At 43.0% G+C, this 27,420-nt stretch overlaps 1 protein-coding gene across 2 annotated transcripts; it reads right to left on the reverse strand.

The window, feature by feature from the left end:
• Positions 1-8,247: 8,247 nt before the first annotated feature.
• Positions 8,248-24,806, reverse strand: ddx27 (DEAD (Asp-Glu-Ala-Asp) box polypeptide 27). Of its 2 annotated transcripts, none has more exons than XM_023267597.3 (20): positions 24,602-24,806; positions 21,819-21,956; positions 20,122-20,341; positions 18,780-18,832; positions 18,619-18,705; positions 16,275-16,380; positions 15,894-16,067; positions 15,667-15,817; positions 14,206-14,305; positions 13,982-14,123; positions 10,122-10,275; positions 9,957-10,038; positions 9,698-9,875; positions 9,510-9,616; positions 9,250-9,343; positions 9,088-9,179; positions 8,858-8,975; positions 8,633-8,726; positions 8,454-8,513; positions 8,248-8,380 (listed from the first exon to the last, which is right to left on the reverse strand). In XM_023267597.3, exons 1-20 carry the CDS (start codon positions 24,683-24,685, stop codon positions 8,362-8,364), a joined length of 2,253 nt encoding a protein of 750 aa, XP_023123365.1. In that variant the 5' UTR covers positions 24,686-24,806; the 3' UTR covers positions 8,248-8,361. The 2 variants fall into 2 exon arrangements, with proteins under 2 accessions (XP_023123365.1, XP_023123363.1); XM_023267595.3 differs by having other exon boundaries at positions 8,633-8,729.
• Positions 24,807-27,420: the final 2,614 nt, after the last annotated feature.

The following is a 27,420-nucleotide window of genomic DNA, read 5'->3' on the forward strand; positions in this document are numbered from 1 at the left end:
CTGAAGCTAAACTGTTCTTGACTGAAGCTAAACTGTTCCTGACTGGAGCTAAACTGTTCCTGACTGAAGCTAGTCTGTTCCTGACTGAAGCTAAACTGTTCCTGACTGAAGGTAATCTGTTTCTGGCTAAGCTAATCTGTTCCTGTTCCTGACTGAAGCTAAACTGTTCCTGACTGAAGCTAATCTGTTCCTGATTAAAGTAAGCTGTTCCTGACTGAAGTTAAACTCTTCCTGATTGAAGCTAATCTGTTCCTGACTCAAGCTAAAGTGTTCCTGACTGAAGCTAATCTGTTCCTGACTGAAGCTAATCTGTTCCTGTTCCTGACTGAAGTTAATCTGTTCCTGATTGAAGCTAATCTGTTCCTGGCTGAAGCTAAACTGTTCCTGATTGAAGCTAATCTGTTCCTGGCTGAAGCTAAACTGTTCCTGACTGAAGACTAAAGAACTCTTCAGATAGGTGAGCAGGAGGCGAAGCAATGGACCAGGTTTATAAAAGTCACAGCTTCAAAAATTCATTTAATTTAGTGGTGGGACGCAATTTTAAAAAAATGTTTAATTAATCAGAGAATTTGTAATTAGTTAATTGCAGTTAATCACATTTTTGTCAAATACCAATATCTGACACAATAAGCAAAGTTTTTCAGTTCTAATAAATGTTGGTTGAGACTGAATGATCAATAGACATAGATGTGAACTTAAACAATTAAAATGTTTGTTTCATTCCTATTCATCTGCATTTTTCATCTGTCTGCTACATCCACAGATTACTGCAAACTCTGAGTAACATTATAGTGATTATATTCAACATTTTAAGACTTTGTAAACTCAAGCACCTTCAGTGTCTTATAAAGTGGTCTGTTATGGGATGGCTACACCGTTAGCTGGTAGTGCTAATGCTACTGATTCTTCATATTAACTGAAATTTGTCCCAAACAACTAAAATTTGTCCACATCACGTCAAACTTTCAGCCTCCATTGTTCTGTTTCCTGCGTCCAGTGACTGATCTTTGTTTTGGTCACTCTGAGGTAAAGTCATGATTGAAGGTGTGGATCAAACACAGCGATGGAGACATAAAGGCTGAAACTTGTCACAGTCTGGACAGAGAAGAAGGTCTGAGATAAGAATGAAGGAAAACATCAAACTGGACCAACATCTCCACACAGAGGAGGATCTACAGCCTCTTATCGGATACTAAGAATCCTTAACATTCCTCAGAAAGGAGTCGTGGGATCTGGAGATGAGAAGAAATACCTGAACCTCAACCAGAGCCTCCCCTGTTTCTCTTATATCCAGTGACTTTATTCATGATCAGAGTTTTACCTTCATTCTGGGAATATTTCCAGAGTTCCAGGTCCTTGAAGTCCATAGAGAACGTCCCCTGGAGGAAGTTCTAGAGAAGACTTAGAGTAGAACTTTCTCCAGTTGTCGGTCGGTCTACTCTAGAACTTTCTCCAGTTGTGGGAAGGTCTACTCTAGAACTTTCTCCAGTTGTCAGTAGGTCTATTCTAGAACTTTCCCCAGTTGTGGGTAGGTCTACTCTAGAACTTTCTCCAGTTGTCGGTAGGTCTACTCTAGAATTTTCTCTAGGGGACGTTCTCCCTTCCTGCTTCCAGTCTTTAGTTTAGTCTCACTTAGAACATTCCAGGTCCTTGAAGTCCATAGAGGAGGGTCCAGATTTATCACTTTTTAATGGACTTTTCCATCATTTCTTAGCCTCAGAACTTCATCAGTCCAGCAGATAGAACCATGACATTTAGGAAGAGAAACATCTGAGTTCTGGGAAAAACTGCAGCTAAAATAACTTTTAAGAAAAAGCTGGAAAATCACCCCAATAACAGCCAAAACTGAAAGGTTCAAATATGACAGGGAAAGCACCCAAAATCACTACAAAAAGGACCAGAATTACCACAAAAGAGATGAAATTGCAACAAAAACTGAAATTCAACACAAAAAACTTGCAAAATTAAGCCAAAGAGCCACAATTACCCTGAAATGTTCAAACATACCAGCAAAAACATAGAAATCCACAAGAATGGCTAAATTTACCACAAAAAAGTACCAGAACGACCACAAAACAGTTGAACTACCTCAAAAAAGGCGAACAACCACAAAACGAAGTTGCGACAAAGACTCAAATTTGGCTCAAAAAACATGCAAAATAACCTTAAAATGGCCAAAATTACCTCCAAAAGACACAAAATCACCACAATGAGAGCCAAACCTACCTTCCCTTTTAATGGACTTTTTCCATCATTTCTGAGCCTCAGAACTTCATCAGTCCAGCAGATAGAACCATGACATTTAGGAGGAGAAACATCTGAGTTCTGGTGAAAACTGACACCAGATCAGTTTAAATCCATCCCAGTCTGAACACTGAATCTGGTTTCTCTTATAAACTCCAAACAAAGCAGCACAACAAAGGCCAAAAAAAGAAAAAAAACACAACGGAAACACACAAAATGACCACATGAAGATGTAAAATCACAACAAGAATGCACAAAAACTCCACAGAAAGAGGCGAAACCACGACAAGATCCAAAGTTGAAAGATAAACCTGGTTTCTGTTCATTTCCTCTCTAACCAGCTGTGATCATCAGTATTATGGGATGCATCCTAGTGTAGAACCAATTATTGGTTCCTGGATGAGTTTCTGGTTTCTAGAACTTTTAAAACCTCATTCTGGGTGAACTTTAATGTTGGTAGGAGGTTGGTCAGAACCATTACAGACCATGGAAGTAGCATCTTACACACATTTTGATTGTTCAGTTTAACAGAAGCTACATGCTACAATCTACATTTTGATCATTTTTGACAATTTGGGGTTATTTTGGAGAAATTTTGTCACTTTGGGCAAAAACTGAGTAATTTAGAAGTTTCTGATCATGTTGGGTGAGTCTGGGGTTTTTTGAATGTCTTTTGACTAATTTCACTCAATTTTTGAGTCAATTTTTGGACCAAAATGATGAACATAATGCTTTGAAGTTGATCTAAAATGACTCAAAAATTGTCCAAAATGATTCAGAATTTGTCCAAATTTGAACAAAATGCCTCCAAAATTTGTTCCTAATGACTCCAAATTGTCCAAATGTATCAAAAATTGTCCAAACTAAACAAAAAATTGACCAAAATGATGAAGAACAGGACACTAAATTGATCTAAAATAACTAGAAAATGTTAAGTGTGACTCAAAAAGGTTGTTGTGGGTAAACTTTAATGTTGGTAGGTGGTTGGTCAGGACTATTAGAGTTGATGGAAGGAGAAACCAGGATCAACTTCTAAGTTCCTCCAAAAATTAAATAAAAAAACGACAAAAAAATTAAAAAAGACAAAAATTAAACAAAAATTAAACAAAAATTCAATAAAAAAATGACAAAAACAACAAGAATTGAACAAAAAATGACAAAAAATGAACAAAGAAGTGACAAAATTTAAATAAAAACAACACAAATTTAAAATGGACAAAAACCACAAAAATGCAACAAAAAATGAATGACCAAAATTTAACAAAAAATAAACAAAAATCAACAAAATGAAACATGAAACAACAAAAATGTGGCAAAAAATGACAAAAATTAAACAAAAACTATAACAAAAAATAAATGACAAAAATTAAACACAAAACAATAAAAAATAAACAACAAAAAATAAACAAGAAATGACAAAAATTTGACAAAAATGACAAAAATTAAACAAAAAAACCCCCCTAAAAATTAAAAAATGCCAAAAATAATCATAGACTTCCATTAAAAATCAGACATTTCCAGCTAGAACCACAATAACAATGTCTAGACTGGATTTATCATTCATTTAATGTTATTCTTATTGAAAAAATGATTTTCTTTCATAAATGAGGACATTTCTAATGACCCTGAACTTCTGAATGGCAGTGAGATATTACATGACTTCAGATCTGAGGTTGAGACGGTGCAGCAGAGATAAATCATTCATGGATTGTTAGAAAACGGGATGATTCCTCAGGTGGTTTTTAAAATGAGACTAGTAGAATAAAGTGGTGTTTTTTTTGTTGTTTTTTTTTAATAAAATATGTTCCAGCGTGTTACAGGTGATTAGTTCAAGGACTGTTGGAAAGTAGAAGATCTGATGATTCTTTTGGTTTTTAGTTTCTTGTTGATAAAAGGTGTCATTCTGGAGACTTTCTGGAAGTCAGTGGGTCTTTGAAAGCTGCTGTTTCCAGAGGAATAATTTATAAAAAAAAAGCTCTCGGTAATGCCAGGACAATATATTATTCATCTTTAATAGAGGAAAACAAGAACAACCCCAGGTTTCTCTTCAGCACTGTACCCAGGCTGACAAAGAGTCAGAGCTCTGTTCAACCTTGTATTCCTTTAGCTTTGAGCAGTAACGACTTCATGAGCTTCTTTACAAATAAAATTATTACGATTAGAGAAAAAATTAATCTGGCCCTTCCTACAAATGTCACAGATGTATCATGGAGTACAGATGCTTTAGAATTGGCTGTAAGACCAGATGGATATTTAGAATTTTTCACTCCCATACATCCCCCTGAACTGATTTCAATAGTTTCTACATCCAAACCATCAACATGTCTTTTAGATCCTATCCCAACTAGACTGTTCAAGGAGGCTTTACCTTTAATTAATTCCTCAATGTTAGATCTGATTAATCTCTCTCTAGTAACAGGTTATGTACCACAGGCTTTTAAGGTTGCTGGAATCAAACCTTTACTTAAAAAGCCCACTCTAGATCCAGACGTTTTAGCCAACTATAGACCAATTTCCAACCTCCCATTTCTCTCTAAAATTCTGGAAATAACAGTTGCAAATCAATTATGTGAACATTTACAAAGGAATAGCTTGTTTAAAGAGTTTCAGTCAGGCTTCAGAGTGCATCATAGCACAGAAACAGCTCTGGTGAAAGTTACTAATGACCTTCTCATAGCGTCAGATAATGGACTGGTCTCTATACTTATTTTATTGGACCTTAGTGCAGCATTCGATACAATCAACCACAGACTTTTATTACAGCGACTAGAACATTCTATTGGCATTAAAGGGACAGCACTGGACTGGTTTAAATCCTACTTATCAGACAGGTTCCAGTTTGTGCATGTCAACAATGACTCTTCTGAGCATACTAGGGTTAATCATGGAGTTCCTCAGGGTTCTGTCTTAGGACCAATACTGTTCACATTATACAGGCTTCCCTTAGGCAATATTATTAGGAAGCACTGTATTAATTTCCATTGTTATGCTGACGACACTCAATTGTATTTATCTATGAAGCCAAATGAAACTAATCAGCTAGGCAGACTGCAAGATTGTCTTAAGGACATAAAGACCGGGATGACCTATAATTTCCTACTACTAAATTCAGACAAGATTGAAGTCATTGTATTTGGCCCCAAACATCTTAGAAAATTGCTTTCAAAGCATATAGTTACTCTGGATGGCATTACATTGGCCTCCAGTACTACTGTGAGGAACCTCGGAGTTATCTTTGACCAGGACATGTCCTTTAACTCACACATAAAACAAATCTGTAGGACTTCCTTTTTCCACCTGAGAAATATTGTACAAATCAGGAACATCCTGTCTCAGAGTGATGCAGAAAAACTAGTCCATGCATTTGTTACTTCTAGGCTTGACTACTGTAATTCCTTATTATCAGGTTGTCCCAAAAGCTCTCTGAAACATCTACAGCTGATCCAAAATGCGGCAGCCAGAGTACTGACAGGAGTTAGCAAGAGAGATCATATTTCTCCTATATTGGTTTCTCTTCATTGGCTTCCTGTTAAATCTAGAATAGAATTCAAAATCCTTCTTCTGACATATAAAGCTCTTAACAACCAATCTCCATCATATCTTAAAGACCTGATAGTACCATATCATCCTAGCAGAACTCTTTGCTCTCAGACTGCAGGCTTACTTGTTGTTCCTAGAAGCTCTAAAAGTAGAATGTGAGGCAGAGCCTTCAGTTATCAGCTCCTCTCCTGTGGAACCAGCTCCCAGTTTGGGTTCTGGAGGCGGACACCCTCTCTATTTTTAAGACCAGGCTTAAAACCTTCCTTTTTGACAAAGCTTATAGTTAGGACTGACTGGGGGACCCTGAGGGGGTCAGCTGGAGTCTTCCTCTTGCACGTCCCTGAGTTCTGCCCCTAGTTATGCTGCTACAGGCCTAGGCTGCTGGAGGACCTCTCTGGATGCACTGAGCCCTTCTCTAACTACCTATGTATTTACTATATATACCATTATTGCATTACACTCACTCTTTCTGTGTCCTTTCTCCGAGTGTCCCTGATCCCAGAGCTGGATGCTTCAGATCTGTGGTTGTTCTCCCACCAACTGGCCTAATCTCCATCTGTGGGATGCTGCTGCTGACCTTCCTCCAGCCCACTGCTTCCAGCTGCCCATTTCCATCAATCTACTCTGCATCACCCTCACTATACTTGATTTGCTCATCTACATATTTTTGAATTTACCACCAGCTATATATGTAGTATATTTAATGCCAGAGCCGTACACCATAGCAGTAAACTATAATTAGTTTCCATGTTAGTTGTACTTTGCATGTATCATCTGTCTTATGCATGTGTCAAACTGTGTGTTTTATGGTCCCTGGGTCCCCCCCCCACCTCTCTACCTCTATCTCTACCCCTCTACCTGTATCCCTCTATCTGTATCCCTCTACCTCTATCCCTCTACCTCTTCCCCTCTACCTCTATCCCTCTATCTCTACCTCTCTACCTCCTCTTTCCCTCTCAACCCACCCGGCCAGCAGCAGATGGGTTCCCCCACATTAGAGCCGGGTTCTGCTCGAGATTTTTTTTCCCAGTTAAGAGTGTTTTCCTTGCCGCTGTCGCCTTAGGGCTGCTCTGGGGTTCAGACATATGGGTTCTGTAAAGCGTCTTGAGACAATTTGACTGTAATTGGCGCTATATAAAAAAATAAAATTGAACTGGACATCATTGATCAGTGATGTCACTTCACTGAGCAGATGCTTTGATTGACTTTCATTTGCTGAGTCATCTTCCACATCGCTGAGTCACACTCTGAACCCAGAACACAGTAAAATTCTTCACTGAAGCTGCAGCTCAGAGTCCTCAAACCTCCTGAGAAATCCAACCTTCTGCCTCCGTTCCCTGGGAGGTTCTCCTGATGAGCTGCTTCCAGGTGAAGAACGTCAGTCAGTGAAGTGAATCCATTCAGACTGAGGTCAGGGTTCTGTTCATGTTCCTCAGGGAGACTTTTATCATTTACATGAGATAGAACAAAGCAGAACAGATGGTTTCAGGTGAACACCTAGACCTCCATGAACCTCTAACCACTGCTAGCTGCTAACTGCTAATTGCTGGCTAGCCTTCATCTTCTACGGTTTGTGGCAGACTGGACCCAGCAGAGACGTGCTGCTGCCCCTTCAGGCCATTAATAGAACTCTACCGACAGTAAAACCCAGATCAGGAAACATGTCAACTCTATGTAGCCCCGCCCCCTCATTGCTTCCAGGTAACCAATCAGAATGAGCCTCTCAGTCCAGCAGGTTTATTCACTTCCTGCTTCTGCTAAACCCTGAAACGTCTAAAAACTCATTGGATGTTCAGCTGTTAGAGTGAACACGAGAGTCCTCATGCACGGAGAACACTAGGAGGACTACTGGGAACATTCAGGGAACGTTCCATGATTGCTTGCTAAAGGTTCCCTGAACATTCCCTAATGGTTCAGCAAACGTTCACCCTCAGGATACCTTTGAGAATGTTCCCTTATAGAGTCCCTGAAGGTTCAGCAACCAATAACGTACAGGGAATGTTTGCATTATGTTCCCTGAAGGTTCACCAAACAGTAGTCTTTAGAGAACATTCCATAAAGGTTATCTGAAGGTTCCCTAAAGGTTCAGCAGATAGAAACATTCAGAAAAACACTTGTTAAAGGTTCCCTGAATATTCCTTCATTCAGGGAATGTTCCCAGGATGATAAAGGGACTGCCAGAGAACACTGAATGTTCCCCAACAGTCCCTTTATTATCCTGGGAACATTCCCTAAATGTTCCTTAAAGGTCACCTGAACAATTCCTCATGGTTCAGCAAATATTAACCCTTAGGAACCCTTTGAGAACATTCCATGACTGTTTCCTAAAGGTTCCCTGAAGGTCCCGTCTGCAGGGATGTGTTTACATTAAAGTTACACGGACCCAGACCCAGAATCTGACTCAGAATCAGACCCAGAATCAGAATCAGATTCAGACTCAGACTCAGACCCAGACCCAGGGTGTTGATTAGAAACCACAACTTTATTTGAAACTGTTCTAACAAACAAAAAGAACACAGGAGAAGAGGATATGGTGGAGGAACCAGAGGAGAAGAACTGCTGGTTCCACGTTGTTCTTCACTTCTTCTTCTTGAACCTGAAGAACAGAACAGAACATCAGGAGAACCTCATCAGAACCACCTGGACCCAAACCTAACAGGTGAACTTACCTGGAACCGCCACGATGCTGTCGATCCAAACCCAGACGCTTCCTGTCTGAGAAGGACGGTCTGCAAGAAGACGGCAGAGAGTGAGACAGGTAGACAGACAGGTGGAGAGAGAGACAGACAAATAGGTGGACAGACAGGTGGAGAGACAGACAGACAGGTGGACAGACAGACAGACTCACCCAGCTCTGAATTGTCTCACTGACTTGCTGCTGGTATTGGTCAGCTCTTTATCAAACACCGACTTCCTGCCTCCTTTTGCTGCTTTCTGATTGGCTGCTGCAGAGACAGAGTTTCTGTTAGAGTCTGTGATCCAATCAAATCATTTCATGTTTAAATATTAAATTCCTGCTGATAGAGTCTCAACCCTCTGATTGGCTCAGAACCTGCCCTCTGATTGGTCAGACCTGTGCTTGGCTCCTCCTCCATCATGGCTCTCGCTCTCTTGGGTCGTCTCTCTCTCTTGGCCGCCCGCTCAGCGAACATCTGGGCCTTCAGGATCTCGAACTGGGCGCGCTCCTCAGCCTGACATCACACACAGCTGATCAGTTATTGATTGTTGATTAAAGGAGGTTTATTGATTGATTATTGATTAATGGAGGATTATTGATTTATTTATTGATTATTGATGGTTTACCGTCGCCTCCTTCTTCTTGCCGTCCTTCAGGAACTTCTGTCTCTTCTTCTTCCCTCTGAGAGCCAGATCAAAGTCCTGCAGAGCCTTGGACACTGGAGGACACAAATATACAGTACTACACAGTTCTACACAGTATTTAGTACAGTGTGTATTTGTCCTTACTTCTGCTTTGTTTTCTTTCTTGTTGAGTCTGAAACCAAACTCTCTGTGATTGACAGGAGGCGGAGCCATCAAGACGCTTCTGAGCTGCACTCAACTACACACACACACACACACACACACACACACAGACATACTTACACATAATACTGTAACAAGGAATATACAGGTGTATAAATGTTCAGGTATACAGGTGTTTAGGTGTACAGGTATATAGGTATACAGGTATACAGGTGCTCAGGTGTATAGGTGTTCAGGTGCACCTTGGCCTCAGACGCGGCCAGCTCTCTTTCTTCTCTCTCCAGCTTCATCACAGCTTCCACGTCTTTCTCCAGCTTGGAGATCAGATCTCTGAACTTCAGGATGACCTCTGGACACACATAGTCTGGTGAGAATTCACCTGTACAAACCTGACAGGTGAGCTCCCTGTTCTGGGGTCAGGTGTGCATACCTGGTGGCAGGACGCGAGCCTTCACACTGTTCTTGGCTGACTTCACCACCTCCTTCAGCATCTTCCTCTCAGACTCTCCCACCAGAGACACCGACCGCCCCGACCGGCCGGCTCTGGCCGTCCGCCCCACCCGGTGGACGTAGTGTTTGACCGTGGACGGCATGGTGAAGTTAATCACCTGGAGGGGACAGGAGGGTACAGGTGAGGCAGACAGGTCAGAGACAGGCGAGTACCTTCAGCGTTCTAACGGAACTCTCACCGTTTTAACTCCGTCGATATCTAGACCTCGAGCTGCTACGTCCGTTGCCACCAAGACATCGATCTGTTCGTCTTTGAAACATCTGGAGGAGAAACAAAACAAGGAAACTGTCAGAGACGAAGCAAACCAGGAGAACAAGGTTCCAACGTTCCTCACAGCGGGTACCTGAGATTCTCCAGTCTCTGGTTCTGGCTCAGTTCTCCGTGCAGTTCTCCGACCTTCAGCCCCATCAGGCCCAGCAGGATGTGCAGCCGGTGAGCCTGTTTCCTGGTCTGGGTGAACAACATGACGTGGTCCTGGAAGGTCCGGGTCAGGAGAGCTGAGAACACAGACCAGGACTCTAGTACTACTGCAGTACTACCAATAGTACTGCAGTATTACCAGCAGTACTGCAGTGCTACCAATAGTACTGGAGTATTACCAGCAGTACTGCAGTATTACATTAGTACTGCAGTATTACCAGCTGTACTGCAGCATTACCTACAGTACTGCAGTATTACCTACAGTAATCCAAAGTTGTTTAAATCAATCCAACTGGACTTAAAGAAGGTTCCTTGAAGACGTTTCACCTCTCATCCAAGAGGCTTCTTCAGTTCTGGTGGTGGTTGATGTTGCCTCAGCTTATAACCTCTGTGAGGTGTGGTCAGTGTTATTCACATTCTGACGACCATTGCCAAGGCCCACCTGGCTCCTCAACGATGGTCGTTGGGAGCCAGGGAGTGACAAAGGGGGTCATTGAAATGCGAGTTTCACCGAGCCCTCGTATGCTAATGGTGGTCGTTAGCATGAGTCACCTCACCTGAGTCATTCTGCTGAGTAGTTCTTTTGGGGAGTTTTCAAAGGACCTGATTGTAAAATGGTGAAAGATGATGTCGCAGACCACCCCCCCCGTTCAGAGATGGCTTCTCCACTTTGACATGGATGGCTTCTTTCACGCCTCTCTCAAACCATCTGTCCTCCCTGTCCAAAATCTGAACATTGGTGTCCTGAAATGAGTGTCCCTCTTCCTTGAGGTGAAGGAAGACCGCCGAATCCTGTCATGAGGAACTGGCTCTTCTGTGTTGAGCCATACGCTTGTTAAGTGGCTGTTTGGTTTCCCCTATGTAGAGATCTGAGCATTCCTCGCTGCATTTAACTGCATACACCAGGTTGCTCTTCTGACTTCGTGGTGTGGGGTCTTTTGGGTGGACCAGTCTTTGTCTGAGTGTGTTATTTGGCTTAAAAAAGACAGGGATCTGGTGTTTGTTGAAAATCCTCCAGTTTTTCAGACAGTCCAGACACATACGGGATCACTATGTTGTTTCGCCTGTTCTCCTTCTCTTCAGTTCTCACTGGGTTGTTCTCCTTTCTGGATCTTGTGTGAGCCTTCACAAAGGTCCAGTCAGGATATCCACAAGTTTTCAGTGCCCCTTTCAGGTATTTGTGTTCTTTTTCCTGGCCTTGGGTACTGGTGGGTAACTTGTCGGCCCTGTGTTGCAGGGTCCTGATGACCCCTAGCTTGTGCTCCAGTGGGTGGTGAGAGTCAAAAAGCAGGTACTGGTCCGTGTGTGTTGGTTTCCTGTAAACCCCAACACTCAGACTTCTGTCCTCTTCTATGTGGACCTCACAATCCAAAACGGGCAAACTGTTGTCCTTCACATCCTCTCTGGTGAACTTGATGTTGCTGTCCACAGAGTTGATGTGTTCGGTGAAAGTTTGCACCTCCTGGATTCTGATCTTGACCCATGTGTCGTCCACGTATCGGAACCAGTGGCTCGGTGTTGCTCCGTTAAACGACGTCAGGGCCCTGTGTTCTACTTCTTCCATGTACAGATTGGCCACAATAGGAGCTACTGGTGAGCCCATGGCACATCCATGTTTCTGCCTCTAGAAGCTCCCTCTGTACTGGAAATAGGTGGTGTTCAGGCAGAGGTCCAAAAGTTGGAAAATCTGGTCTGGGTTGAGGTTTGTTCTGTCACTGAGAGTGTTGTCTTGTAAAAGCCGCTGTCTCACTGCTTCCACCGCCTCCATTGTAGGAACACGTGAATAGGGAGGTGACATCGTAGGATACCATGGTCTCATCCGTATCCAGTCTCAGTCCTCTCACCTTTTCCACAAAGTCCAATGAGTTCTGTACATGGTGGGGATTCTTCCCCACCAGCAGGGACAAGATGGTGGCTACATGTTTGCCAATGTTGTAGGTGACAGAGTTAATGCTGCTGACGATAGGCCTGAGGGGGGCTCCTTCTTTATGAATTTTCAACATTAACCACCACCAGAACTGAAGAAGCCTCTTGGATGAGAGGTGAAACGTCTTCAAGGAACCTTCTTTAAGTCCAGTTGGATTGATTTAAACAACTTTGGATAACCATGACCTGGATGAATGAGAAACTACACAGATACCAATAGTAATGCATTATTACCCGCAGTACTGAAGCGTACTACCTACAGTACTGCAGTATTACCAGCTGCACTGCAGTACTACCTACAGTGCTGCAGTATTACCAGCAGTACTGCAGTATTACCTACAGTACTGCAGTATTACCAGCTGCACTGCAGTACTACCTACAGTGCTGCAGTATTACCAGCAGTACTGCAGTATTACCTACAGTACTGCAGTATTATCAATAGTACCGCAGTATTACCAGCAGTACTGCAGTATTACCAATAGTACTGCAGTATTACTAGCAGTACTGCAGTACTAACAATAGTACTGCAGTATTACTAGCTGTACTGCAGTATTACCAGCAGTACTGCAGTACTACCAACAGTAATGCAGTATTACCTACAGTACTGCAGTACTACCAATAGTACTGCAGTATTACCAGCTGTACTGCAGCATTACCTACAGTACTGCAGTACTACCAATAGCACTGCAGTATCACCAGCAGTACTGCAGTATTACCAGCAGTACTGCAGTATTACCAATAGTACTGCAGTATTACCAGCAGTACTGCAGTATTACCAATAGTACTGCAATATTACCAGCTGTACTGCAGCATTACCTACAGTACAGCAGTACTACCAATAGTACTTCAGTATTACCTGTACTGCAGTACTACCTACAGTACTGCAGTATTACCTACAGTACTGCAGTATTACCAGCTGTACTGCAGTATTACCAGTAGTACTGCAGTATTACCAGCAATACTGCAGTATTACCAGCAGTACTGCAGTACTAACAATAGTAATGCAGTATTACTAGCTGTACTGCAGTATTACCAGCAGTACTGCAGTACTACCAATAGTAATGCAGTATTACCTGCAGTACTGCAGTATTACCAATAGTACTGCAGTATTACCAGCTGTACTGCAGCATTACCTACAGTACTGCAGTACTACCAATAGTAATGCAGTATCACCAGCAGTACTGCAGTATTACCAATAGTACTGCAGTATTACCAGCTGTACTGCAGCATTACCTACAGTACTGCAGTACTACCAATAGTACTTCAGTATTACCAGCTGTACTGCAGTATTACCTGCAGTACTGCAGTATTACCAGCTGTACTGCAGTACTACCTACAGTACTGCAGTATTACCTACAGTACTGCAGTATTACCAGCTGTACTGCAGTATTACCAGCAGTACTGCAGTATTACCAGCTGTACTGCAACATTACCTACAGTACTTCAGTATTACCAGCTGTACTACAACATTACCTACAGTACTGCAGTATTACCAGCTGTACTGCAGTATTACCAGCAGTACTTCCGTATTACCAGCTGTACTACAACATTACCTACAGTGCTGCAGTACTACCAATGGTAATGCAGTATTACTTACAGTACTGCAGTACTAACAATAGTACTGCAGTATTACCAGCTGTACTGCAGTATTACCTACAGTACTGCAGTACTACCAATAGTAATGCAGTATTACTTACTGTACCGCAGTACTACCTACAGTACTGCAGTATTACCTGCAGTACTGCAGTACTACTTACAGTACTGCAGTATTACCAGCTGTACTGCAGTACTACCTACAGTACTGCAGTACTACCTACAGTACTGCAGTATTACCAGCTGTACTGCAGTACTACCTACCTGCCACCACAGCCTCTCGGTCTCCTTCTCTGTGAGGTCGGATTCGAACGAACTCTTGTCGGAGGAACGGAGCCACATCAGTGTTGCTGTTAACGAAGATTCTGATTGGCTGCTTCAACGACACTGCAGCCAGGTCCTTCACCTGGAGACACGGGTCAAACGACAACAGGTCACATGACACACCTGGACACTCAGGTCACATGACAACAGGTATGACACGGTACCTCGTCTGTCATGGTGGCGGAGAACAGCATCGTCTGTCTGTTGTAGGAACACAACCTGATGATCTCCTTCATCTGCTCTTCAAAGTACTCGTCCAGCATCCTGAGAGAACCACAGAGAACCATTAAGAACCATAGACAACCACAGAGAACCATAAAGGAGCCATAGACAACCATAGAGAACCATAGACAACCATAGAGAACCATAGAGAATCATAAAATCTCTGTGTAGCTTCTCATTCATCCAGGTCATGGTTATCCATCCATCCATCCATCCATTATCTATACACCGCTTAATCCTCACTAGGGTCGCGGGGGGGCTGGAGTCTATCCCAGCTGACTCAGGTGAAGGCAGGGGACACCCTAGACAGGTCACCAGTCTGTCGCAGGGCTACATACAAAGACAAACGAGCACTCTCACATTCACACCTACGGGCAATTTAGAATGATCAATTAACCTCAGCATATTTTTGGACTGTGGGAGGAAGCCGGAGTACCCGGAGAGAACCCACGCATGCACAGGGAGAACATGCAAACTCCATGCAGAAAGATCCCGGGAAAGCCGGGACGCGAACCAGGGACCTTCTTGCTGCAAGGCGAAAGTGCTAACCACTACGCCACTGTGCAGCCCCATGGTTATCCAAAATTGTTTAAATCAATCCAACTGGACTTAAAGAAGGTTCCTTGAAGACGTTTCACCTCTCATCCAAGAGGCTTCTTCAGTTCTGGTGGTGGTTGATGTTGCCTCAGCTTATAACCTCTGTGAGGTGTGGTCAGTGTTATTCACATTCTGAAGACCATTGCCAAGGCCCACCTGGCTCCTCAACGATGGTCGTTAGGAGCCAGGGAGTGACAAAGGGGGTCGTTGAAATGCGAGTTTCACCGAGCCCTCGTATGCTAATGGTGGTCGTTAGCATGAGCCACCTCACCTGAGTCATTCTGCTGAGTAGTTCTTTGGGGAGTTTTGAAAGGACCTGATTGTAAAATGGTGAAAGATGATGTCGCAGACCACCCCCCCTGTTCAGAGATGGCTTCTCCACTTTGACATGGATGGCTTCTTTCACGCCTCTCTCAAACCATCTGTCCTCCCTGTCCAAAATCTGAACATTGGTGTCCTGAAATGAGTGTCCCTCTTCCTTGAGGTGAAGGAAGACCGCCGAATCCTGTCCTGAGGAAGTGGCTCTTCTGTGTTGAGTCATATGCTTGTTAAGTGACTGTTTGGTTTCCCCTATGTAGAGATCTGAGCATCATAGAGAACCATAAAGGAGCCATAGACAACCATAGAGAACCATAAAGAACCATTAAGAACCATAAACGAACCATAGAGAACCACAGAGAACCATAGAGAACCACAGAGAACCATTAAGAACCATAAAGGAACCATAGAGAAACACAGAGAACCATAGAGAACCACACAGGTGAGTGCCTGCTGCTGGCCCCGCCCACTTTCAGGTGTGGTTCTACCTGTCAGCCTCGTCCAGGATCAAGATCTCAATGTGGGTCAGCTCGAAGCTTGGTGTGTTGTGCAGGTGATCGATGAGCCGGCCAGGTGTAGCGATCAGAACGTCTGGCCCCGCCCTCAGTGCCGCCTCCTGAGACTTCAGGTCCAGCCCACCTGGAGACAGAGGGGACAGGTGAGTCCGGGTCCGGTGGGTGGAGACGCAACTACCTGAACAGGTGGAGAGTCATACCGACGGCCAGGCAGGTGGTGATGGAGGTGAACTGGGCCAGCTGACGGGCCACCGAGTGGACCTGGATCCCCAGCTCTCTGGTCGGAACCAGGACCAGAACCCGGGTCACCTGGGACGTCCTGGGCTTAAAGACCAAACGCTCCAACACTGGAAGCATGAAGGCTGCCGTCTTCCCTGGAGGACAGAAACCAGTGGGTTAATTAGACTGGAACCACTAAGATATACTGGTCCCAGTATAATGAACTGGACCCAGTATAATAAACTGGACCCAGTATAATAAACTGGTCCCAGTATAATGAACTGGTCCAGTCCTACCTGTCCCAGTATAATGAACTGGTCCAGTCCTACCTGTCCCAGTATAATGAACTGGTCCAGTCCTACCTGTCCCAGTAGCAGCGCAGGCACACAGGTCTCTCCCCAGCAGGCCGACAGGAACACAGGCCTTCTGGATGGGAGTCGGCTGCTTAAAGCCCAGAGCAGTGACGGCCTGGAGGAGACGACAGGAAGTGATGACGACGATGATGATGATGACAACAGTAAAAACAACAACAACAGTAAAAACAGAAGCGACAACAACGGCAGAAATAGCAGCAACACAACAATAACAACAACAGCAGCAACAACAAGCGGAGGCTACACCGCCACCATCATTGAACATTTCATGTGTTTTCCACTCTGCTGGATCAACCAGAACCATTCTGTCGGTTCTCACCACGTTCCAAGCTGCAGATCTAGAACCTTCCAGAGGTCCACAGACAGAACGTTTCTCAGGTCTGAGTTTAGCTCCGGATGTTTGTTGACTGAACAAGCAGGAACCACAGGAACCCAGGAAACTGAGACCCTCAGGAAAAGTTTGTTGGATATCAAGCTGCTCCATTTCTATTGGACAATGGTAGGACACCTTGGCCCCGCCCTACACCTGGTGCAGCTGAATTACTGTAGTCAGTCAGAGAGGTCCTGAAGGACTGGACACCCAAGCTGGACTTCATTTTCCATCCTGGAGAAGACCTGAACCCGGAGGAGACGTGAACCTGGAGGAGACGTGAACCTGGAGGAGACCTGAACCCAGAGGAGACCTGAACCCGGAGGAGACCTAAACCCGGACTCAGGAAGCTTCTATTCTTTAGGCTGGTGGACGGACGGTGAGGAACAGAGACCAGCTGCTGATAGGAGGAGGCCAGATTTGCATTGGAAATCCTGTTCTAACAGCCGCTTTGTTCTTTACCTGTTCAACAGGTCAGGTGTGTTTTATGGATTATGATGGAGAGCTAGATGAAGACCTCCCTCCTGGTCCAGGTAGGACATAGATGCTGTTCCAACAGTTTTCCTCTATTGTTCATTTTTTTCTTGAGATTTAAAAATCTCAACTGGACTCTGTAGTTTGAATTTTTTTAACTGTCTGATTCTGTTTTTGAACGTCAAGGACTGAAATTTATTGAACTGCAAAGATTCTAGATTAGATTCTTTGGTTTTTTTTGTAATCTTTTCATTCCATTCATTGTTTTTGCTTTTTTCCCTGATTTATATTAAAGGCTTCTGTTTAATAGAGTTGGTTGACAGAACTTTGTGGGGGTCTGATGCAGCTAGCTAGACGCTTGTCCTGGAGCTCTTCATGGACACTCGGATTAAACTTAGTAAAAAATACACACTGAACCTCCAACTTCATGCAGAAGCTGCAACATGGACCTGAGACCCAGAAATAAAGGTCAGAATGTGTCTACTGAACTGTTTCCAGCTGGGGAAGCTGCAACATCTGAAGCCAGCGACCAGGGCGACATGGCGGCTAGCGGGCAGCATGAGGCGGAGGGAAGCTCGCTCGTTCTACAAGAGATAAAACGTGGTAAAGAAGCCCTTTCACAAAAGTTCGGCCTTAAAAAAAACTTACTTCAAGGAACTTTTACCTTGAAATAAGTGAAAAAATCTGCCAATAGAACAAGTGAAAAATGACTTGGTAAGATTTCTAGAAATAAGATGTGATATTTAGAATCTTGAGATCTTAAAATTAGCTGGGAAAACTTATTTTAAGCTCTATTTTACCAGGATTGTCAAGCTTAGGTGTCTTAAAATAACATTTTCAAACTTTAAACCGGGTCAATTTTGACCCACAGGACGACACGAGGGTTAAACTTCTTTGAGTTTTCTTGTAAAATTCAACTCAAAACAAGATAATTTCCAGATTGTTTGACTTAACAAGATATTTAAGATGCGTTGTCTTAAAACAAGTCCCTCCATCTGCTGAAATGTCTCTTGTTAAGTGGGATGAGACATTTTGACTATAAATAAGACAAATAGACTTGGTAGGATTTAGAGTTTTGCAGTGAGGAAGGAATACGACCACATCAGGAAGGAGCTACACATCAGGAAACTTCCATTCAGCCTCCTCCATCCTGTGATCCTGAGAGTCACCTACCCAGGTTTTGCCTTCCCATTGGATCCACAGATTTACCTACTGGGGAACTTCCCAACCATTAAAACACATTTTAATAACTCCCAGGAGAGATACTTTCAGATAGCTTTGTGCTCTGCCAGGAAGTCTGACTCCCATCTCCCCATAGCTGGATGGTTAATGGAAAAGAACGGTTGCATCCCTCTCAGAAAGATCATGTACTCTGAGAAATGAACACAACCCCTTTCTGAAGATCTGGCAGCCCTACCTGACCTACACTGATACTCTGCCAACACCTTTATCAGATTGATAAGAATGACACCAAATTGGACGTCTCACCTTCAGGATGGGTCTGGACAGGTTCATGTCTTCGAAGGTCAGCTGATCGTCGTACTGAGACGCATCTTCGTAGAACGCCTCTGGAGCCTGAACACAAACACAGCTGTTACCATGGAAACGCGCTTCAGGAAGCTGTGACATCAGCAGCTCCTCTTCCTCACCTCCTCCTCCACCTTCCACTTCCTCCCCCGTCGTTCCTTCTCTCTGAGGGTATCTGACAGGAAACAGGAAGAAAACCTTCAGAAACCTTGAAAATACTGCAGTAAAACACTAAAAACCTTGAAAATACTGCAGTAAAACACTAAAAACCTTGAAAATACTGCAGTAAAATACTAAAAACCTTGATATTACTGCAGTAAAACACTAAAAACCTGGAAAATACTGCAGTAAAACACTAAAAACCTTGATATTACTGCAGTAAAACACTAAAAACCTGGAAAATACTGCAGTAAAACACTAAAAACCTTGATATTACTGCAGTAAAACACTAAAAACCTTTAAAATACTGCAGTAAAACACTAAAAACCTTTAAAATACTGCAGTAAAACACTAAAAACCTTGATATTACTGCAGTAAAACACTAAAAACCTTGATTTTACTGCAGTAAAACACTAAAAACCTGGATATTACTGCAGTAAAACACTAAAAACCTGGATATTACTGCAGTAAAACACTAAAAACCTGGATATTACTGCAGTAAAACACTAAAAACCTTGATTTTACTGCAGTAAAACACTAAAAACCTGGAAAATACTGCAGTAAAACACTAAAAACCTTGATATTACTGCAGTAAAACACTAAAAACCTGGAAAATACTGCAGTAAAACACTAAAAACCTTGATATTACTGCAGTAAAACACTAAAAACCTTGATAATACTGCAGTAAAACACTAAAAACCTTGATATTACTGCAGTAAAACACTAAAAACCTTGATATTACTGCAGTAAAACACTAAAAACCTGGAAAATACTGCAGTAAAACACTAAAAACCTGGATATTACTGCAGTAAAACACTAAAAACCTGGAAAATACTGCAGTAAAACACTAAAAACCTTGATATTACTGCAGTAAAACACTAAAAACCTTGATATTACTGCAGTAAAACACTAAAAACCTGGATATTACTGCAGTAAAACACTAAAAACCTGGATATTACTGCAGTAAAACACTAAAAACCTTGATTATACTGCAGTAAAACACTAAAAACCTGGAAAATACTGCAGTAAAACACTAAAAACCTGGATATTACTGCAGTAAAACACTAAAAACCTGGAAAATACTGCAGTAAAACACTAAAAACCTGGATATTACTGCAGTAAAACACTAAAAACCTGGATATTACTGCAGTAAAACACTAAAAACCTGGATATTACTGCAGTAAAACACTAAAAACCTGGATATTACTGCAGTAAAACACTAAAAACCTTGATTATACTGCAGTAAAACACTAAAAACCTGGAAAACACTGCAGTAGAACTCTAAGAACGTTCTGATAGACCCACCTGATCGGGTCAGAACCTCCTCATCACTGGACCCAAACTCCTCATCTTCATCTTCATCCTCCCCTTCATCACCTCCAGCAGCTTCAGGTTTCACATCTTCAGCTTCATCTTCTTGGTTCTCCGGGTTCTCCTCTGAGGAACCTTCAGCTGCCGACTTCTCCTCAGCCTTCCTCTTCTTCCTGATCTTCTCGATCTTCTGGTCCAGGGTCGTGATGGTTCTCTGCAACAGAACATCAGAGAACCACAGACACATGAGGGTTCCATGGATCTACCAGGATTCTAGCATGGTTCTAGCAGGGTTTTATGGATCTACCAGGGTTCTAGCATGGTTCTAGCAGGGTTCCAGCATGGTTCTAGCAGGGTTTTATGGATCTACCAGGGTTCCAGCATGGTTCTAGCAGGGTTCTAGCAGGGTTTTATGGATCTACCATGGTTCCAGCATGGTTCTAGCAGGGTTCCATGGATCTACCAGGGTTCTAGCATGGTTCTAGCAGGGTTTTATGGATCTATCAGGGTTCTAGCATGGTTCTAGCAGGGTTTTATGGATCTACCAGGGTTCCAGCATGGTTCTAGCATGGTTCTAGCAGGGTTTTATGGATCTACCATGGTTCCAGCATGGTTCTAGCAGGGTTCCATGGATCTACCAGGGTTCTAGCATGGTTCTAGCAGGGTTTTATGGATCTACCAGGGTTCTAGCATGGTTCTAGCAGGGTTCCAGCATGGTTCTAGCAGGGTTTTATGGATCTACCAGGGTTCCAGCATGGTTCTAGCAGGGTTCTAGCAGGGTTTTATGGATCTACCATGGTTCCAGCATGGTTCTAGCAGGGTTCCAGCATGGTTCTAGCAGGGTTTTATGGATCTACCAGGGTTCCAGCATGGTTCTAGCAGGGTTCTAGCAGGGTTTTATGGATCTACCATGGTTCCAGCATGGTTCTAGCAGGGTTCCATGGATCTACCAGGGTTCTAGCATGGTTCTAGCAGGGTTTTATGGATCTACCAGGGTTCCAGCATGGTTCTAGCAGGGTTTTATGGATCTACCAGGGTTCCAGCATGGTTCTAGCATGGTTCTAGCAGGGTTTTATGGATCTACCATGGTTCCAGCATGGTTCTAGCAGGGTTCCATGGATCTACCAGGGTTCTAGCATGGTTCTAGCAGGGTTTTATGGATCTACCAGGGTTCTAGCATGGTTCTAGCAGGGTTCCAGCATGGTTCTAGCAGGGTTTTATGGATCTACCAGGGTTCCAGCATGGTTCTAGCATGGTTCTAGCAGGGTTTTATGAATCTACCATGGTTCCAGCGTGGTTCTAGCAGGGTTCCATGGATCTACCAGGGTTCTAGCATAGTTCTAGCAGGGTTCCATGGATCTATCAGGGTTCTACCATGGTTCTAGCAGGGTTCCATGGATCTACCAGGGTTCTAGCATAGTTCTAGCAGGGTTCCATGGATCTACCAGGGTTCTACCATGGTTCTAGCAGGGTTCCATGGATCTACCAGGGTTCTAGCATAGTTCTAGCAGGGTTCCATGGATCTACCAGGGTTCTACCATGGTTCTAGCAGGGTTCCATGGATCTACCAGGGTTCTAGCATAGTTCTAGCAGGGTTCCATGGATCTACCAGGGTTCTACCATGGTTCTAGCAGGGTTCCATGGATCTACCAGGGTTCTAGCATGGTTCTAGCAGGGTTCCATGGCCCTACCTTCTTCTTGAGCTGCTTCAGGACGTCCTCCATCCAGTCCTCGTCCGTCCCTCCGTCTCTCTCTCCAAAGTCAAAGTCACAGTTAAAGTCTCTCGACCCGCCGGACTTCTTCTTCCTGTTCAGGACGATGGGCTGCTCCTGGAACAACAACAGAAACAATAATGAAACAATAATAACACAATAATAACACAATAATAACAATAACAACACAATAATAACACAATAACAATGGCAACACAACAACATAACACAATAATAACAATAACAACACAATAACACAATAATAACAATGACAACACAATAACATAATAATAACACAATAATGACACATTATTGGGGGGGGGGGGGACTGGATACTGGGACACCACCGTAACAACCGGATATCTGGATATGGGGTCCATTCCTGCTAATGCCACCCCTAGATGAACACTGTGGGGCCCACAGAGGACTGGACATTGATGAGGTGTGGAAAGATGTTCTGTTGATGTGGAAACTTGTCTTAGAACAGTTTATTCCACTTTCTCTAGGTCCACTGTGAAGAGGAGAAAACTGGAAGACCTAGCACAGATCCTACATGAGGATACCGTCATTCCAGCGTCTGAAGGAAGGGCGGTGGCTTAAAGCTGACCAGAGAATTTCACTGGATTTTGGTTGATTTTCATGCGAATGTTCTTAAAGAAAATATTAGAAGTTTTACTGATATATATGGAATCACTTTAGATATTTTTAGGATTTTTTGGAAGCTTTTTACTCATTTTTTGAAAATATTTACAAGAATTTTCTTGCTAAATTTGGGGGATTTTTTTAAAAATAAAACTTTTAAGGGAAACTTTACAGGAATTATTGGAATATTCTTCCTGAAGGTTTTGCAAGTTTTCAGAAATTTGGGGAATTTTTTTTGTTGAATTTTTGGATTTTTTTCAGACAAGGAAATATTTTTTGGTGCCTGTAAATGAGGACAACAGGAGGGTTAAAGGAGGGTCTGTGCTGGACGTTGAGCTCAGAAATCAGTTGTGAGGATGGAGCAGCAGACGTTCTCCACCTTCACATTCTGGAGCTCACGAACAGTGAATCTGCTGAATTCAAACACGGCTCGATCAGCTCATCCTCTCATCTGGTGGCTGCTACACTAAAACGTCTCACAGCTCGTGGATATTTGAGCTACATTTCAAGCATCCAGTGCAGACTGTCAAAGAGGATTTAGTTTAATGAATCGGATCCAAACAGCATCCAGAAGTCGCCTTCAAGTGGACCATATGGACCAGCTGATGGGCAGAAAGTCAAAGCTGCCAGCAGACGAGGTGTCAACCTGGACAACGTGTCCAACGTCTGGAGATGTGAGGAAGACAGATGGGAAAATTAAGGTGAAATGTTTTTTTTTCTCAGAGTCCCACCCTGACTCCAGGAGGACCTTCAGACGGGTTTAACTGGGACCAGAGTGTGCAACCATTGGAGACGTGAGATGGACACACAGGAAAATAAGGTGAAATTTAAGTCTTCAATCAGATTTGTGCTCATCTAGTGTCATTTATTTACAATTTTCATTTATGGATGTTGATCATTAAATACTGTCACTAGTTTATGAGTAGAAATGCTAATAATGGTGTCATTATTTACTGTATTACTGCAGACAGAGTTCCAGGACTCTCCCAGACCTCAGCAGGAGCTTCACACTGTGAGAATACCGTCAGAGCTTTATCATAAAATATACAATATACCATCAGAGCTTTATCATAAAAATATACAATATACCATCAGAGCTTTATCATAAAAATGTTAGGTGTGTTTTCCAAACTGGAGTTTATAGTCAGCTGGGTTTGGTTGGTAGTTCATGTTTGCTGTAGTTAAAATGAAATATTTATCCTTCCAGCAGCATTAACAGACTACAAGGTCATCAAAGAACCGAGTTAAAAGTGTTCTAACAGAAATGGAAACGCTGGAATCTGATTCTTTAATAAACCATGGAGCTGGACGGATGCTGGCATGGCCACAGGAACACGTCTGATGTTCCTCTCAGTGTCCACAGGACGCTCACGGAGTCAGACTCAGGAAAAACTAGAGGGAACATCAGTGGACAGGAGTACAGGTGGACAGGAGGACGGGTGGACAGGAGGACAGGTTCATGGACAGAACCACCTGCAGCTCAACGTCTCAAAGACGAAGGAGCTGGTGGTGGACTCCAGGAGACAGAGGGCTCGTCCAGAACCGGTCACCATACCTGGATCAGTGGTGGACATTATGGACAGATACCTGGTGTCCACATGGACCAGAAACACAGATGCTGCCCATCAGAAGGGACAGAGCCGGCTGGACGTTCTCAGGAGGCTGAGATGGTTCTGCAGGAACACGCTGCAGATGTTACATCACTTGGTGGTCTCTAGCTGACTAACAGACTCAGCATCCGGAGGTCTGGACCAGGCTGGAGGTCTGAGAGGAGGAAGCTGCTCAGCATCCTGGAGAACACCTCCACCCTCTGATGTCCCACTGACCTCCTGTCAGACCACCAGGAGAACCACCAGGAGAACCACAGAACCCTGAGGAGGTCCTTCCTACCTGAACCAACCAGACTCTATTGTTCCTCCCTTCAGAAGAACACATGAGGAACCAACTGTTCTCTGACAGAACCAGTAGACCAGGATCAGTCCGTCTAGTTCCTCACTGTGTTCATCTGTCTAGTTTTAGTACCAGTACACAGTAACGGCCGCGGTTCGGAGTCAGAACCGGATCTCTGGACCGGAGCTCCTCCACCGGGACCGTCCGCGGAGCCTCGCCGCCTGACTCACCTCCTGCTCGGACTCGCTGTCGGGCTCCTCCGGACTCTGATCCTCGTCCCGGATCGTCCCGATCAGACCCAACTGCTCCAACATGGCGGTCCGGGGACGGGTTCTAACGGGTTCTAAGGAGGTTCTAGCGGGTTCTGACGAGGTTCTCTCCAGTCCGAAGTTCACTTTACAGACACACGTGTGGAGCCCGGAAGTTACGACATCGCATTTTCTTCTTCATGTTTCTTGGTGGAGCCTCCTGCTGGAGAACAGAGGAACCCGTTAGAACATCTATCAGGTTCTTGAACCCTCCTGTTGTCCTCATTTACAGGCACCAAAAAATATTGTTTCCTTGTCTGAAAGAAGAAATCCAAAAATTCAGCAAAAAAATTCCCAAAATTTCTGAAAATTTGCAAAACCTGCAGGAAGAATATTCCAATAATTCCTTAAAAGTTTCCCTTAAAAGTTTTATTTTTTTTAAACAAATCCCCCAAATTTGGCAAGAAAATTCTTGTAAATATATATTTTTTTAAATGAGTAAAAATCTTTCAAAAAAATCCTAAAAATGTGATTCCATATACATCAGTAAAACTTCTAATATTTTCTTTAAGAACATTCACATAAAAACATTTATGTGAATGTTCTTAAGAAACATTTTTTAAAACATTTCTTTTTTTCCACTCAAAAATGTTCAAAGATTTCCGAAAAATGTTGAAAATGTGGACATCAGAAGTTTCACTGTGAAAATATATATTTTTTTCTCTTTATTTTCTTTACTTAAAAAATTACATTAACTTCATTGTGATGCATTTTGTTTGCGGCACACATTGCAGGTAAGAAAATATAGAACATAGAATTGCTGCCGCAGCATTTCGGTTACAGTATTTGGAGTTATCCCTCTTCTCCCATGCCCTGCTCATCCAATCCCAGCCCAGCCCTCCTTCCCTTCAGCCCCAAGGTCCAGATTCCAGACAAAAAATTTTAAATTTTTTTTCCTACATTTTCAAACTTTAAAACGGGTCAATTTGACCTGCAGGACGACACGAGGGTTAAAGGACCCGCTGTGAGTTAACATGAGTTCGGTTCTATTTGGTTCAGTAAAGAACCTCTAAAGGTTCTTCAAGAACGTTTCTGGATCAATGCTTGTTTTAAACCAAAATGTTCTGAGCAGGCAGAACACTGAGAACCTGAGCAGAACTGATGGTTCCTTGTCACGGTTCCTCTTTATTCCCTCTCAGAGGATCAGCTGTTTGTTCCTCTGATGAGAACTTTTACTAGAGTTCTAGATTGAATTATAAAGTTCTACTAATTGTTCTGCAGGTTCAGATGTTTAATATCTAATGGTTCTGATGGAACGTTCTTCATGGGTTTAATATCAGGGCTCTAGATTTTATCACGACCTTCATGTTCTGAGTTTGTTTCAGCTTCAAAGATCCTTCAAACATTTTATGCATTTTATGTGAAGTTCTTTAAAAAGTCCAGTTCTACTGCAATGTTGTAAAATCAGATGATTGAAAAAACTAAGAACGTCCTGCAGAATTAATCCTGACAGTCTGGACCAGACCTGGACCAGACCAGGACCAGACCAGGACCAGACCTGGACCAGACCAGGACCAGACCAGGACCAGACCAGGACCAGACCAGGACCAGAACCTGATTAGTTTAGATAATTTATGTGGAAGTTTCCTTCATTCAACCATTTAGAAGAAAAACATAAAAAGACACACGAAGGAACAAAAACATGGATCTAAAAGAAGAAAAATGTTCTCCTGTTGGAGTTAAATCAGCAGGAGAACGTTCTCCTGTTGGAGTTAAACCAGCAGGAGAATGTTCTCCTGTTGGAGTTAAACCAGCAGGAGAATGTTCTCCTGGTGGATTTAAACCAGTGATGTTCAGCTGATGAGGAATAAAACAGGTTTCAGGACTGAACGTTCCATAAATTGGTTCTGTTTAGCAGAACCTCTGGACTAAAGCTGCTGGTTCTGAGACTGAGCAGATTAACGGGTTCTTGGCTGAAGGTTCTGGCAGTGTTCCAGAGTTCCTCTCGGAGTTCCTCCCAGATTATCTGATGTTCTGTCGGCTGAAATATTCACCGACTGAAGCTGCTGAACTCTGGAACTGGATCATAGCCAGCATTCCTGAGATTCCGGTGGATTCTGTTGATTCCTGGTTCTCCGGTGTGCTCCTGTGTGTTCCAACTCTCAGACTGACTGTCTTTCTGTTGAATCCTTCCATTGACAGAACACAGCTGGAACACACACAGCGTTCCTGAGAGGAACCCATTAAACATCAGAACATCCTGGAAAACTCAGAATTTCCTGGAAAGAGTCAAATTAAAGGAGACAGAAAACAGAAAGAGATAAAAACAAACATGTTGGAGGTAAATGTAGTATTAGAGGGTAAATGTAGCATTAGAGGGTAAATGTAGTGTTAGAGGATAAATGTAGTGTTAGAGGGTAAATGTAGTGTTAGAGGGTAAATGTAGTATTAGAGGGTAAATGTAGTACTAGAGGGTAAATGTAGTATTAGAGGGTAAATGTAGTGTTAGAGGGTAAATGTAGTGTTAGAGGGTAAATGTAGTGTTAGAGGGTAAATGTAGTGTTAGAGGGTAAATGTAGTGTTAGAGGGTAAATGTAGTGTTAGAGGGTAAATGTAGTACTAGAGGGTAAATCTGAGGTGTTTTGGAGTTTCTCCCTTTGTAGAAGAAATTACTGAAAATGACCAAAAACACCAAAAATGTGACACTTAATTCAAAATAGCAGACTTCCTGTTGGATTTAGTTTATGGGTGTAAGAAGCTTTTCCATTTGTCGTGATGTGCTACATATGAATACCAAATTT

The sequence above is a fragment of the Amphiprion ocellaris genome, chromosome 5, assembly GCF_022539595.1.
Source record: "Amphiprion ocellaris isolate individual 3 ecotype Okinawa chromosome 5, ASM2253959v1, whole genome shotgun sequence".
Taxonomy (NCBI): domain Eukaryota; kingdom Metazoa; phylum Chordata; class Actinopteri; family Pomacentridae; genus Amphiprion; species Amphiprion ocellaris.